Source organism: Oncorhynchus gorbuscha, linkage group LG22, assembly GCF_021184085.1.
Source record: "Oncorhynchus gorbuscha isolate QuinsamMale2020 ecotype Even-year linkage group LG22, OgorEven_v1.0, whole genome shotgun sequence".
Taxonomy (NCBI): domain Eukaryota; kingdom Metazoa; phylum Chordata; class Actinopteri; order Salmoniformes; family Salmonidae; genus Oncorhynchus; species Oncorhynchus gorbuscha.
In genome coordinates, this window is record NC_060194.1 from 49,645,138 (window position 1) to 49,661,588 (window position 16,451).

The window sequence follows — 16,451 nt, forward strand, 5'->3', positions numbered from 1 at the left end:
CCCTCCGCTCCAATATGCCCCCCCCCTCCGCTCCAATATGTCCCCCCCCCCGCTCCAATATGTCCCCCCCCACTCCGCTCCAATATGTTCCCCCAATTTGTAAGTCGCTCTGGATAAGAGCGTCTGCTAAATGACTTAAATGTAATGTAAATGCAATATGTCCTCCCTCCGCTCCAATATGTCCCCCCGCTCCAATATGTCCCCCTCCGCTCCAATATGCCCCCCCTCCGCTCCAATATGTCCCCCCTCCGCTCCAATATGTCCCCCCTCCGCTCCAATATGTTCCCCCCAATTTGTAAGTCGCTCTGGATAAGAGCGTCCCTAAATGACTTAAATGTAATGTAAATGCAATATGTCCTCCCTCCGCCCCAATATGTCCCCCCTCCGCTCCAATATGTCCCCCCCTCCGCTCCAATATGTCCCCCCCCGCCCCAATATGTTCCCCCTTCCGCTCCAATATGTCCCCCCTCCACTCCAATATGTTTCCCCCCTCCGACCCAATACGTCCCCCCCAATATGTCCCCCTCCGCTCCAATATGCCCCCCCCCCCTCTCCAATATTTCCCCCTCCGCTCCAATATGTCCCCCCTCCGCTCCAATATGTCCCCCTCCCTCCGCTCCAATATCTTCCCCCTCCGCTCCAATATGTCCCCCCGCTCCAATATGTCCCCCCTCCGCTCCAATATGTCCCCCCCTCCGCTCCAATATGTTCCCCCCCCCCCCTTTGTAAGTCGCTCTGGATAAGAGCGTCTGCTAAATGACTTAAATGTAATGTAAATGCAATATGTCCTCCCTCCGTTCCAATATGTCCCCCCTCCAATATGTCCCCCCTCCGCTCCAATATGTCCCCCCTCCGCTCCAATATGTCCTCCCTCCGCTCCAATATGTCCCCCCTTCCAATATGTCCCCCCTCCAATATGTCCCCTCCAATATGTCCCCCCTCCGCTCCAATATGTCCCCCCTCCGCTCCAATATGTCCCCCTCCGCTCCAATATGTCCCCCTCCGCTCCAATATGTCCCCCCCAATATTTCCCCCTCCGCTCCAATATGTCCCCCTCCCTCCGCTCCAATATCTTCCCCCTCCGCTCCAATATGTCCCCCCCTCCGCTCCAATATGTCCCCCCTCCGCTCCATATGTCCCCTCCGCTCCAATATGTCCCCCCTCCGCTCCAATATGTCCCCCTCCGCTCCAATATGTCCCCCCTCCGCTCCAATATGTCCCCCCTCCGCTCCAATATGTCCCCCCTCCGCTCCAATATGTCCCCCCTCCGCTCCAATATGTCCCCCCTCCGCTCCAATATGTCCCCCTCCGCTCCAATATGTCCCCCCCCAATATGTCCCCCCCACTCCAATATGTCCCCCCCTCCGCTCCAATATGTCCCCCCTCCGCTCCAATATGTCCCTCCGCTCCAATATGTCCCCCCCTCCGCTCCAATATGTCCCCCCCCTTCCGCTCCAATATGTCCCCCCCTCCGCTCCAATATGTCCCCCTCCGCTCCAATATGTCCCCCCTCCGCTCCAATATGTCCCCCCCTCCGCTCCAATATGTCCCCCTCCGCTCCAATATGTCCCCCCTCCGCTCCAATATGTTCCCCCAATTTGTAAGCGCTCCAGAGCGTCTGCCCCCTTAAATGTAATGTCCCCCTCCCGCCCCAATATGTCCCCCCTCCGCTCCAATATGTCCCCCTCCGCTCCAATATGTCCCCCCTCCGCTCCAATATGTCCCCCCCTCCGCTCCAATATGTCCCCCCTCCGCTCCAATATGTCCCCCCTCCGCTCCAATATGTTCCCCCAATTTGTAAGTCGCTCTGGATAAGAGCGTCTGCTAAATGACTCCAATGTAATGTAAATGCAATATGTCCTCCCTCCGCCCCAATATGTCCCCCTCCGCTCCAATATGTCCCCCTCCGCTCCAATATGTTCCCCCTTCCGCTCCAATATGTCCCCCCCTCCGCTCCAATATGTTCCCCCCCCTCCGCTCCAATATGTCCCCCCCCTCCGCTCCAATATGTCCCCCCTCCGCTCCAATATGTCCCCCCTCCGCCCCAATATGTTCCCCCTTCCGCTCCAATATGTCCCCCTCCGCTCCAATATGTCCCCCCCGCTCCAATATGTCCCCCCTCCGCTCCAATATGTCCCCCCCTCCGCTCCAATATGTCCCCCCCTCCTCCCTCCAATATGTTCCCCCTCCGCTCCAATATGTTCCCCCCTCCGCTCCAATATGTCCCCCCTCCGCCTCCAATATGTCCCCCCTTCCAATATGTCCCCCTCCAATATGTCCCCCTCCGCTCCAATATGTCCCCCCTTCCGCTCCAATATGTCCCCCCCCTCCGCTCCAATATGTTCCCCCCCTCCGCTCCAATATGTTTCCCCTCCGCTCCAATACGTTCCCCCCTCCGCTCCAATATGTTCCCCCCCTCCCCCAATATTTCCCCCCCAATCCGCTCCAATATGTCCCCCCTCCGCTCCAATATGTTCCCCCCCTCCGCTCCAATATGTCCCCCCTCCGCTCCGATATGTCCCCCCCTCCGCTCCAATATGTTCCCCCAATTTGTAAGTCCGCTCTGGATAAGAGCGTCCCCCCCTGTAATGTAAATCCAATATGTCCTCCCTCCTCCAATATGTCCCCCCCCAATCTCCAATATGTTCCCCCTTCCGCTCCAATATGTCCCCCCCTCCCCCCTCCGCTCCAATATGTCCCCCCCCCCGATCCAATACGTTCCCCCTCCGATCCAATACGTTCCCCCACCTCCGCTCCAATATGTCATGTCCCCCCCCGCTCCAACATGTCCCCCCTCCAATACCGTTCCCCCCTTCCGCTCCAATACGTTTCCCCCTCCCGCTCCAATACGTTCCCCCCTCCGCTCCAATACGTTCCCCCCTCCGCTCCAATACGTTCCCCCCCGCTCCAATACGTTCCCCCCTCCGCTCCAATACGTTCCCCCCTCCGCTCCAATACGTTCCCCCCTCCGCTCCAATACGTCCCCCTCCGCTCCAATACGTCCCCCCTCCGCTCCAATACGTTCCCCCCCGCTCCGCTCCAATACGTTCCCCCCTCCGCTCCAATACGTTCCCCCCTCCGCTCCAATACGTTCCCCCCCGCTCCGCTCCAATACGTTCCCCCTCCGCTCCAATACGTTCCCCCTCCGCTCCAATACGTTCCCCCCTCCGCTCCAATACGTTCCCCCCTCCGCTCCAATACGTTCCCCCTCCGCTCCAATACGTTCCCCCTCCGCTCCAATACGTTCCCCCTCCGCTCCACTTGGTTCTAATGTTTATTCTAAAGAGACTTCAGTGTACAGCTTATAGGTTCTAGTGTGACATTCCAGAATGTGTATTTGGGAGGGAAAAAAGGAAAGATGCTTTTAACTTGTATATACATGTTTATTATACTACAGTTTGATTGGTTTAGACATTTGTAGTGAACGGTAAAGATGTACAGGGTTTTTTCATACAGATGTTTGTTTTGTTGGATTGATGCTATCAAAATGTTAAAATGAAGAAGAAAACAGGATTTTCTGAAAATCCAGCCATGTTCAAGGCTGATCCAATGGATGTTTTTGTGTTGGACTCGATCCACACGACGGCAGAATGTTGTCTGCAGAGAAGTTGGTTTGCTCTCGTCACCATTGCGAGCTTGTCGAGTTGGTTTCTGGATACATGCAGTACAGAGTTCTGGTAGAAAGTCTGTTTAAATTCAATAACAAAATGCTACCATCAAGAAAAACAAAAACAATTACACCTTCGGGTAACGCACACCTGAAGTAATGCCAGGGAGGGAGGAGAGTCAAAGGGTGTGTTCACTAGTGTACACCGTAAGCAAACGGAAAATGATTGGTCATAACAAGAGAGTTTCTATTGGACCATTTTAGGTAGGTCCCGCCCCGTTTCGTAAGGTTCCAATACATTCATGGAAAATCTTGGGACGAAAAAGAATCTTTCAAATGTTTCCTATTGAAGTTGCACACTGCAGTGTGAGGATAAGGAAGCCACTGACACACACACAATGACAATGATCGTCCCCCCCTCTCCAGAAAACTGGGTGCTGTTCATTAGGGCATGTTACAGAAAATAATTATGCAAAAGACACACAAAAAGAAAAGTGTTTCTTATTGGACAACTCCAACGCCGTATTAAATTAGCGCAAAACGTTTTACAGTGGAAAATGAAAACGAGTGTTCCTCATTGGACAGGTAGTTCAGTTAGTCCCTTCCTGTCACAGTCCGTTTTCTTCCGTTTGGTGCCGAATGAACACGACCCAGGAGGAATGAAACCCTCCAACAATAACCATTTTAATGTAAATTTCTCCATAGCAGTTTGTTTATTCATTGTCCTCATTATACTACGTCCTCAATTACTGTCCTGCCAAACACATTTATTTTATCGTCACAATCAAATGACTATCTTTAATACATACGGTATACAAACGTATACCTTAAATGATGTTTGTCAATGCATCTCCTGCAGATATTCATGCGTGATTGTCTGAGTTTACAGATGAGACTTGTCTATCTATCGTAGCACTGCTCGTTCATATCGTAGGCATATTGTTTTATACCAACAAAACCACAATGGTCATGTCTCAAGTTCTTAATAATATATTGATCTTTGTTTACACACAACTTCAGATTTACCGTCACCATCTTTACGAAATGTCAGCATGTCTATTGGGGGAGAGGGGCTTGTTCTGCCAAATTTATAGACAAAAATAAGACATTACAGTTTCTCATCCTCAAGAACAGAACTACATTATTCTTACAAAATCTGTTTAGGTCCTTATTCACACAGCAGAGGGCAGTCCTGGGCTGCGCTGCATCCCAAATCTATGGACCCCTATCCCTTATATAGATCACGACTTTTCACCGAAGACCTATGGGGTCAAGTTGTGCCCTAAATAGGGAGTAGGATGCTGTGCTGCATCTCTGCTACAGGAGGATCCAGTGAGACAACTACAATTGTGCTGTCTAGAAAACATTCCAACAACACAACCAGAGCAAACAAACTGTAGTCGGTCCACGTCAGGAAATAAAGAATCTGGTGATCATTGGATAAAGCTAAAAGAGGCCAGACTTAAGACCCCTGAGGAGAGTCCTTCCTTTTCTTGCATCCTTCCTTCAATCCTTCCTTAAACCCTTCCTTCCTCTGTGAAGAGTTGTGCCTGTAGGCACCGACACTGAGCACCGGGGTGCAAAATGAAACCACATCAACAGGAGGATGCTTCCTCTCTCTCTCTCTGAGTTTCTTTAACCTTCCTAGCTCACCGGACCGCGTGATGTCCCTGTCAGCGGAGATAGAAGTGCCGTTTCATCAGGCAGAGCTCTGGACACCTCTCCAAAGGTCCTCAGAGCACCCCATGCTACAACAAGGCCTTCAGAGAATAACATTTCCCAGAGTGCAGTGCTTATGCTTTGTCCTCTAGCTACCACAGTGGAACTGGAATGCTACTCAGACTTCCTGGATCATGTGATCTGGTCCACAGAGAAGGGTGCAGAGAGGGAGAGATGATAGCTAACCAGCAGAGGCTGTCCGTCTGGAAGGGATAGCAACATTAGCTAGCTGGTAGCTAACCAGCAGAGCTAGCTGTCCGTCTGGTGAAGGGATAGCAACATTAGCTAGCTGGTAGCTAACCAGCAGAGCTAGCTGTCCGTCTGGTGAAGGGATAGCAACATTAGCTAGCTGGTAGCCGACCAGCAGAGCTAACTGTCCGTCTGGTGAAGGGACAGTAACATTAGCTAGCTGGTAGCCAACCAGCAGGGCTAGCTGTCCGGTGAAGGGATAGCAACATTAGCTAGCTGGTAGCTAACCAGCAGAGCTCGCTGTCCGTCTGGTGAAGGGATAGCAACATTAGCTAGCTGGTAGCTAACCAGCAGAGCTAGCTGTCCGTCTGGTGAATGGATAGCAACATTAGCTAGCTGGTAGCCAACCAGCAGAGCTAGCTGTCCGTCTGGTGAAGGGACAGTAACATTAGCTAGCTGCCCTGCTCAGTTTTCAGCCCCTCTGAAGGGATGGGAGGCGAGGCAGAATGGGAGGGGGAAAAAAAGAGGTGGTGGAAGAGAGAAAGGGAGAACCAGGAGACGGGAGGGGGGGGTCCGTTGCATCCGTCTCCTAGGAGATAATCTCCAGGATGTAGAAAACCAGCTCCATGATGACAGGGCCCTCACTGAGTTGACATGCCCCGCTGTGGATGACAGGGATCAGGGTACTGTCCAGGTCGCTCAGGTAACGGGGGAGGAGAGGCTGGCCATTACTGCCCGCCAGGTAACCCACCTAGGAACAGGACAGAGACAGGTAGTTATGATTGATCGATCTATATTCATGGAAATTCTACACAATGTTGTGGAAATTACCACTTGAAGTCAATCTTAAATGAATAATTTTTTAAATGGTCAGCGCGCACCATAGTGAACGTCTGTCAGAAGCTCAAACGGGACGGTCCCGTTAGTTCCCTTATATACTGACAAGTCATATTTGTATGATTTAGCTTATTCATCAATTCATAATTAATTCGTTTGTTTCATTCATCTGACAGACCAATGCCACACGAGGCTTCTTCTCTACAAGCGGGAGACCTTGAAAAACGGAGATATCTTTCATTCTCAAAACAAGGTTTGGGCGTCCTGCCAAATTGCAGATACTGATAAGTGAGGATTCATTCGTTCAGTCACTTGCATGAACACAGAAATGGGTTATTAGAACAGGACATGAATAGAACACAGACATGGGTTATTAGAACAGCACATGAATAGAACACAGACATGGGTTATTAGAACACAGACATGGGTTATTAGAACAGCACATGAATAGAACACAGACATGGGTTATTAGAACACAGACATGAATAGAACACAGACATGGGTTATTAGAACACAGACATGGGTTATTAGAACACAGACATGGGTTATTAGAACAGGACAGGAATAGAACACAGACATGGGTTATTAGAACACAGACATGGGTTATTAGAACAAAGACATGGGTTATTAGAACAGGACATGAATAGAACACAGACATGGGTTATTAGAACAGCACATGAATAGAACACAGACATGGGTTATTAGAACAGCACATGAATAGAACACAGAAATGGGTTATTAGAACAGGACATGAATAGAACACAGACATGGGTTATTAGAACAGCACATGAATAGAACACAGACATGGGTTATTAGAACACAGACATGAGTTATTAGAACAGCACATGAATAGAACACAGACATGGGTTATTAGAACACAGACATGGGTTATTAGAACAGCACATGAATAGAACACAGACATGGGTTATTAGAACAGCACATGAATAGAACACAGACATGGGTTATTAGAACAGCACATGAATAGAACACAGACATGGGTTATTAGAACAGCACATGAATAGAACACAGACATGGGTTATTAGAACAGCACATGAATAGAACACAGAAATGTATTGAAAAAGCACAAGAAACATTTCCAATCAATCTATCCTGGGCGCACATACACACACACACACATACACAGGTTACTGTAGAACACAGCTACATTACTCTGTCACCTAGGTTACTGTAGAACACAGCTACATTACTCTGTCACCTAGGTTACTGTAGAACACAGCTACATTACTCTGTCACCTAGTCCAGCACCAAGTCATCACAAACAGCTTGTTGTTTCTTACCCTGGTTTAGAAGACAATTAACAGATGCTTTGGCTGCCATGATTGGCAGAAATCGTTGTGCTCTGCTGTCACAAGGGACAGAGGGATCTGGATTGTACCTTTGATGACAATATACAACAACAACAACAAACTATCTACCTGCTCTGAGTCGAGGGTGACGCGTAGGCTCAGCTTGGCCATGCCATCCTCCTTCAACAGTTTCAGGTGAGGGCACAACGCCACACAGAACGCCCTCGCTACGTTCTCCGTCAAACGGCTGTGATCAGCAGGGTCACTCAGACCGTCGGGCTGAGCCTGGTCATCACTCTGGAGGTAGAACACCTGGAGAGAGAGAGAGAGCGAGAGGGGGAAATTAGACATCAATATTTTCAACACCAATCCATTCCTTTTAAATCCATGAAGGGGAATGAACCATCCCTTCAGAGGGGCTGAACCTCGGGGGAGAAGCCTCGCCTCCCATCCCTTCAGAGGGGCTGAACCTCTGGGGAGAAGCCTCGCCTCCCATCCCTTCAGAGGGGCTGAACCTCGGGGGAGAAGCCTCGCCTCCCATCCCTTCAGAGGGGCTGAACCTCGGGGGAGAAGCCTCGCCTCCCATCCCTTCAGAGGGGCTGAACCTCTGGGGAGAAGCCTCGCCTCCCATCCCTTCAGAGGGGCTGAACCTCTGGGGAGAAGCCTCGCCTCCCATCCCTTCAGAGGGGCTGAACCTCGGGGGAGAAGCCTCTCCTCCCATCCCTTCAGAGGGGCTGAACCTCTGGGGAGAAGGGTGAAGGGAGGATGACAACACGTTACATACCTCTGTCCAGCGGATGACCTTCCCGTTGGCCTTGAACTCCGACCCTTGGAAGATCTTCACACTAGTGATGGACTCCATAGACTTCCCATCGATAGGACTGATCACTCTGTGTTGAGGAGGAGGAGGGGGGGGTAATAGTTAACATTTACTGTCAGTCATAGATGGACACAAGAAAGGCAGAGAGTACTGTAAATAAATAAATAAAAAAAGGTCCAAATCGATCTCTAACCTCCAGCCACTCCTGTAGATTGAGACAGGATTGGATCGTTGGAAGAAATATGGCAACATTACCTTGTCACCCACCCAATCAGTGTCGGGGCTAGGGGTTGATATCTATCCAATCCGCTCAGATCTATAGGAGTGTCGGGGCTAGGGGTTGATATCTATCTACTCCCCTCAGATCTATAGGAGTGTCGGGGCTAGGGGTTGATATCTATCTACTCCCCTCAGATCTATAGGAGTGTCGGGGCTAGGGGTTGATATCTATCTACTCCCCTCAGATCTATAGGAGTGTCGGGGCTAGGGGTTGATATCTATCTACTCCCCTCAGATCTATAGGAGTGTCGGGGCTAGGGGTTGATATCTATCTACTCCCCTCAGATCTATAGGAGTGTCGGGGCTAGGGGTTGATATCTATCTACTCCCCTCAGATCTATAGGAGTGTCGGGGCTAGGGGTTGATATCTATCTACTCCCTCAGATCTATAGGAGTGTCGGGGCTAGGGGTTGATATCTATCTACTCCCCTCAGATCTATAGGAGTGTCGGGGCTAGGGGTTGATATCTATCTACTCCCCTCAGATCTATAGGAGTGTCGGGGCTAGGGGTTGATATCTATCTACTCCCCTCAGATCTATAGGAGTGTCGGGGCTAGGGGTTGATATCTATCTACTCCCCTCAGATCTATAGGAGTGTCGGGGCTGGGGGTTGATATCTATCTAATCCCCTCAGATCTATAGGAGTGTCGGGGCTAGGGGTTGATATCTATCTAATCCCCTCAGATCTATAGGAGTGTTGTGGAGTTGATTTGAAATTCAGAAAACACTCCTTGTTGAAATTGTGATGGTCACCTACCCACTGTATGTGTTCCTCCCTTCTCTCTGCCTCCCCCTCCACTTCCTCCCTTCTCTCTGCCTCCCCCTCCACTTCCTCCCTTCTCTCTGCCTCCCCCTCCACTGCCTCCCCCTCCACTTCCTCCCTTCTCTCTGCCTCCCCCTCCACTTCCTCCCTTCTCTCTGCCTCCCCCTCCACTTCCTCCTCGCCTCTCCCTCCACTTCCTCCCTGCCTCTCCCTCCCTTCCTTCCTTTCCCTCCACTTCCTCCCTTCCTTCACCCTCCACTTCCTCCTTGCCTCTCCCTCCACTTCCTCCCTGCCTCTCCCTCCCTTCCTTTCCCTCCACTTCCTCCCTTCCTTCACTTCCTCCACTTCCTCCACTTCCTCTCCCTCCCTTCTCCCCCTCCACTTCCTCTCCCTCCCTTCTCCCCCTCCAATCCCTCTCCCTCCCCTCCACTCCCTCTCCCTGCCTCTCCCTCCACTTCCTCTCCCTCCACTTCTTCACCCTCCACTTCCTCCCTGCCTCTCCCTCTACTTCCTCCCTGCCTCTCCCTCTACTTCCTCCCTGCCTCTCCCTCTACTTCCTCCCTGCCTCTCCCTCTACTTCCTCCCTGCCTCTCCCTCTACTTCCTCCCTGCCTCTCCCTCTACTTCCTCCCTGCCTCTCCCTCTACTTCCTCCCTGCCTCTCCCTCTACTTCCTCCATTCTCCCTGCCTCCCCCTCCACTTCCTCCCTTCTCCCTGCCTCCCCCTCCACTTCCTCCCTTCTCCCCCTCCACTTCCTCCCTTCTCCCCGCCTCTTCCTCCCTCCACTTCCTCCCTTCTCCCCGCCTCTTCCTCCCTCCACTTCTTTCTCCACCTCTCCCCGTACCCCTTGTTGAAGTTGATGTCATCTTCTATCCACTGTATGTGAACATGTTCCTGTCTGTCCTCCTGGTCGACCAGGCCACAGGTGATACTGAAGTCCTTCATGTCCCTCAGGGCTTGCCGTAGAGCGTCCATAGTCTCTCCTGTGATCTGCACCATCACACCGTCTATAGGGGAACAACAGGTATATCACCCCCCCGTCTACAGGGGAACAACAGGTCTATCACCCCCCGTCTACAGGGGAACGACAGGTATATCCCCCCGTCTACAGGGTACAACCAACAGGTATATCACCCCCCCCCTCGTCTACAAGGGAACAACAGGTATATCACCACCCCCTCGTCTACAAGGGAACAACAGGTCTATCACCCCCCCATCTACAGGGGAACAACAGGTATATCAACCCCCCCTCCTACAGGGAACAACAGGTATATCACCCCCCGTCTACAGGGAACAACAGGTATATCCCCCCGTCTACAGGGGAACATCAGGTATATCCCCCCCCCCCCCCCCCCCCCGTCTACAGGGAACAACAGGTCTATCACCCCCCCCCCGTCTACAGGGAACAACAGGTATATCCCCCCCGTCTACAGGGGAACAACAGGTATATCCCCCCGTCTACAGGGAACAACAGGTATATCCCCCCGTCTACAGGGAACAACAGGTATATCCCCCCCGTCTACAGGGAACAACAGGTATATCACCACCCCCCCCCCCCCGTCTACAGGTGAACAACAGGTCTATCACCCCCCCCGTCTACAGGGAACAACAGGTATATCCCCCCGTCTACAGGGAACAACAGGTATATCCCCCCCCCCCCGTCTACAGGGAACAACAGGTATATCACCCCCCCCCGTCTACAGGGTACAACAGGTATATCACCCCCCCCCCCGTCTACAGGGAACAACAGGTATATCACCCCCCTACCAACAGGTCTACAGGGGAACAACAGGTATATCCCCCCGTCTACAGGGGAACAACAGGTCTATCACCCCCCCCCCGTCTACAGGGGAACAACAGGTCTATCACCCCCCCCGTCTACAGGGAACAACAGGTATATCACCCCCCCCGTCTACAGGGGAACAACAGGTCTATCACCCCCCGTCTACAGGGGAACAACAGGTATATCACCCCCCCCGTCTACAGGGGAACAACAGGTATATCACCCCCCCCCCCCGTCTACAGGGGAACAACAGGTATATCACCCCCCGTCTACAGGGGAACAACAGGTCTATCACCCCCCCCCGTCTACAGGGTACAACAGGTATATCAACCCCCCCCCGTCTACAGGGTACAACAGGTATATCACCCCCCGTCTACAGGGAAAAACAGGTATATCACCCCCCCCGTCTACAGGGGAAAAACAGGTATATCACCCCCCCCCCCCCCACATCTACAGGGAACAACAGGTATATCACCCCCCCATCTACAGGGGAACAACAGGTATATCACCCCCCGTCTACAGGGAACAACAGGTATATTAACAAGGTGGGTACATCCTATTAACAAGGTGGGTACATCCTATTAACAATATAACAGGTGGGTAAACGGGAGTACCTTCAACAATGCTGGTCTTGGCCAGGTGTCCTGCCTTTAGAGAACCACTGAACACGAAGAAGCAGGCGCCGGTCACTGGAAGAAAAACAACAAATACTGGTTTTAAAAATCGCCATGACATTTCCATTTAAATCGTAAGCCATCTGAAGGGGTGGGATTCAACACCAACACCACCTCTGGTTTAGTTAGTCCACTTCCCAGACTATGACTCCACCTCTGGTTTAGTTAGTCCACTTCCCAGACTATGACTCCACCTCTGGTTTAGTTAGTCCACTTCCCAGACTATGACTCCACCTCTGGTTTAGTTAGTCCACTTCCCAGACTATGACTCCACCTCTGGTTTAGTTAGTCCACTTCCCAGACTATGACTCCACCTCTGGTTTAGTTAGTCCACTTCCCAGACTATGACTCCACCTCTGGTTGAGTTAGTCCACTTCCCAGACTATGACTCCACGTTGTGGTGTGTCGACCCAACCAGACTATGACTCCACGTGACCCTACCAGACTATGACTCCACGTTGTGTGTCGACCCTCCCAGACTATGACTCCACGTTGTGGTGTGTCGACCCTACCAGACTATGACTCCACGTTGTGGTGTGTCGACCCTACCAGACTATGACTCCACGTTGTGGTGTGTCGACCCTCCCAGACTATGACTCCACGTTGTGGTGTGTCGACCCAACCAGACTATGACTCCACGTTGTGGTGTGTCGACCTTACCAGACTATGACTCCACGTTGTGTGTCGACCCTACCTTTGCGTGGTTGATGGTGAATGCTGATGGCCTGTGTCTGGTAGTTTCCGTCATCGTTCTGTACACACACCAGGTGGGAGTCGGCCCGCTCGTTGAAACACGCCCCCATGGCCAAGACGTGCTCATTGGACTTGTTCATAGCCTTCATTAGCTGGAGGGGACAGAGAATATGGTTGTGTCATTAGCTGGAGGGGACAGAGAATATGGTTGTGTCATTAAAAGGTCCCAATCTGTCATGTCACCGGACGAACCCTGTCACTTGTTCATAGCGAGGGTTGGAATAACATTTCATTCGTCTCTGTTGTAGCTGTGAGAAAAAAATCATATTTAATGAAAACAATAGCATGCCCTGGGGTGTAGAGGTTTGGGGGAAGTGGGGTTTGGACAAAGACCCTCTAAACCAGATCAGTTCTGCCTGTTCAAACGTGGTTACAGTATATGAACAGGACTCTAAATTAGATCCAATTTCTTTATCAACCCCCCCCCCCCCCCCCCCCACAGAGGTCTTGGCTGATTTTTGAAATACATCCACAGGTACACCTCCAATTGACTCAAATGATGTCAATTAGCCTATCAGAAGCTTGTAAAGCCATGACATCATTTTCTGGAATTTTACAAGCTGTTTAAAGGCACAGTCAACTTAGTGTATGTAAACTTCTGACCCACTGGAATTGTGACACAGTGAATTATAAGTGGAACAATTGTCTGTAAACAATTGGAAAAATGACTTGTGTTATGCACAAAGTAGATGTCCTAACAGACTTGCCAAAACTATAGTTTGTCAACAAGAAATTTGTGGAGAGGTTGAAAAACGAGTTTTAATGACTCCAACCTAAGTGTATGTAAACTTCTGACTTCAACTGTATGCGATTGACATTTCTAAACTGTAATTCACAAGGAAGAAAACAAATGAGAATCTGGAGCGTTTTAGACAAGACAGTTAAAAGCGTTCACACAAGCTGTTGTCCAACAGTCCACGCGTCATATCCCTGGGTTCCTCCGTGAGAAAGCAGAGAAACTATACATTTACTACGGCTTACAGGGAATAACGAAACCTATCCCTGGGTCCCTTCGTGTTAGAGTGGCTCATACAAGCTGTCATATCCCTGGGTTCCTTCGTGTTAGAGTGGCTCATATAAGCTGTCATATCCCTGGGTTCCTTCGTGTTAGAGTGGCTCATATAAGCTGTCATATCCCTGGGTCCCTTCGTGTTAAGAGTGGCTCATACAAGCTGTCATATCCCTGGGTTCCTTCGTGTTAGAGTGCAGAATGAGTGTGAGACAAGTATGGGGGTACAGAATGAGTGTGAGAGACAAGTATGGGGGTGCAGAATGAGTGTGAGAGACAAGTATGGGGGTACAGAATGAGTGTGAGAGACAAGTATGGGGGTGCAGAATGAGTGTGAGAGACAAGTATGGGGGTGCAGAATGAGTGTGAGAGACAAGTATGGGGGTACAGAATGAGTGTGAGAGACAAGTATGGGGGTGCAGAATGAGTGTGAGAGACAAGTATGGGGGTACAGAATGAGTGTGAGAGACAAGTATGGGGGTGCAGAATGAGTGTGAGACAAGTATGGGGGTACAGAATGAGTGTGAGAGACAAGTATGGGGGTGCAGAATGAGTGTGAGAGACAAGTATGGGGGTACAGAATGAGTGTGAGAGACAAGTATGGGGGTGCAGAATGAGTGTGAGAGACAAGTATGGGGGTGCAGAATGAGTGTGAGAGACAAGTATGGGGGTGCAGAATGAGTGTGAGAGACAAGTATGGGGGTGCAGAATGAGTGTGAGAGACAAGTATGGGGGTGCAGAATGAGTGTGAGAGACAAGTATGGGGGTGCAGAATGAGTGTGAGACAAGTATGGGGGTACAGAATGAGTGTGAGACAAGTATGGGGGTGCACCGCAGTCGCGTAGTTTCCATTGTAGTCCAGATGTAGTACAGGAGATGATGATTGTTTCACCCAGTGATGTAGTGGTCACTAAACCTCCAGATAATGACTGTTTCACCCAGTGATGTAGTGGAGTCACTAAACCTCCAGATAATGACTGTTTCCCCCAGTGATGTGGTGGAGTCACTAAACCTCCAGATAATGACTGTTTCACCCAGTGATGTAGTGGAGTCACTAAACCTCCAGATAATGACTGTTTCACCCAGTGATGTAGTGGAGTCACTAAACCTCCAGATAATGATTGTTTCACCCAGTGATGTAGTGGTCACTAAACCTCCAGATAATGACCGTTTCACCCAGTGATGTAGTGGTCACTAACTAAACCTCCAGATAATGACTGTTTCACCCAGTGATGTAGTGGAGTCACTAAACCTCCAGATAATGACCGGTTCACCCAGTGATGTAGTGGAGTCACTAAACCTCCAGATAATGACTGTATCACCCAGTGATGTAGTGGAGTCACTAAACCTCCAGATAATGACTGTATCACCCAGTGATGTAGTGGTCACTAAACCTCCAGATAATGACTGTATCACCCAGTGATGTAGTGGTCACTAAACCTCCAGATAATGACTGTATCACCCAGTGATGTAGTGGTCACTAAACCTCCAGATAATGACCGGTTCACCCAGTGATGTAGTAGAGTCACTAAACCTCCAGATAATGACTGTATCACCCAGTGATGTAGTGGTCACTAAACCTCCAGATAATGACTGTATCACCCAGTGATGTAGTGGAGTCACTAAACCTCCAGATAATGACCGTTTCACCCAGTGATGTAGTGGAGTCACTAAACCTCCAGATAATGACCGTTTCACCCAGTGATGTAGTGGAGTCACTAAACCTCCAGATAATGACCGTTTCACCCAGTGATGTAGTGGTCACTAAACCTCCAGATAATGACCGGTTCACCCAGTGATGTAGTGGAGTCACTAAACCTCCAGATAATGACCGGTTCACCCAGTGATGTAGTCAGTTTGGCCTAAAAACTATTATGACCCCCTCTATGGAACTTTCTGTCTGTAGCATCCGAACAGTTTGGGTTACATACTAATGTGACCCCTCTGTGGAAAGGTGAGACTCTCACGAATACGAACATGTCGGTTGTTTTGCTCTAGGCCTCAAGACTCATCTGAAGGTCCCCCGGGGACCGGGTAAACATTTTTATATATATATGGAGACTGTTCAGTGGCAAAAAATACAAGTAGCTAAGTCTACCTCTTTTCCTCAGAGAAAACAGCTTGAGAGATTAATATAATAGCCATAATAACTGTGTTTTTCTTTCTATGGTGCATTGGTGGACCACATTTTCCATTCATAAAGCATATCATGGGCTGCTCTGGGGGCAGCAGGGTAGCCTAGTGGTTAGAGCGTTGGACTAGTAACCGGAAGGTTGCAAGTTCAAACCCCCGAGCTGACAAGGTACAAATCTGTCGTTCTGCCCCTGAACAGGCATCACCTCTAGTCATAGAACTGTTTTGCAACTGAATGTAGTCATGGTAACATATATGCAAACATTTTGTGATACAGAAAGGAATTTCAAATAATTTAACTATTAACTCCTCTGTAGCCGACAGGGCAAACGGCTACTCTGTAGCCGACTGGGTAAATGACTAGTTATCAATGGGGAAGCAAGAGGGTCGCCTGTGGCGATATATGTATAATCGGAAGCGGAGCCTGTCTGCCCACACTTATCCCCCACAGCTCACCAGCTGGTATAGACCGTGTGTACCAGGTGTGGCTCATCCTTCCCACTGCTGAACAGGATTGCGCATCTCTGCTGCTAATATTAACCTCTAGTGACTCCCAAACCCGCATGCGGGAGCGTAATC

General features: G+C 50.1%; 1 protein-coding gene across 1 annotated transcript in view; it reads right to left on the reverse strand.

Annotated features, from left to right (window-relative positions):
* Nucleotides 1-5,526: 5,526 nt before the first annotated feature.
* The window catches only part of LOC124009342 (zinc finger FYVE domain-containing protein 9-like), a 50,760-nt gene continuing 39,835 nt past the window's right edge, over nucleotides 5,527-16,451 (reverse strand). Inside the window, 6 exon segments of the mRNA XM_046321034.1 lie at nucleotides 5,527-6,266; nucleotides 7,789-7,971; nucleotides 8,444-8,549; nucleotides 10,365-10,527; nucleotides 11,918-11,992; nucleotides 12,672-12,822. Coding sequence (XP_046176990.1) covers nucleotides 6,105-6,266; nucleotides 7,789-7,971; nucleotides 8,444-8,549; nucleotides 10,365-10,527; nucleotides 11,918-11,992; nucleotides 12,672-12,822 — 840 coding nt within the window. The 3' untranslated portion in view covers nucleotides 5,527-6,104.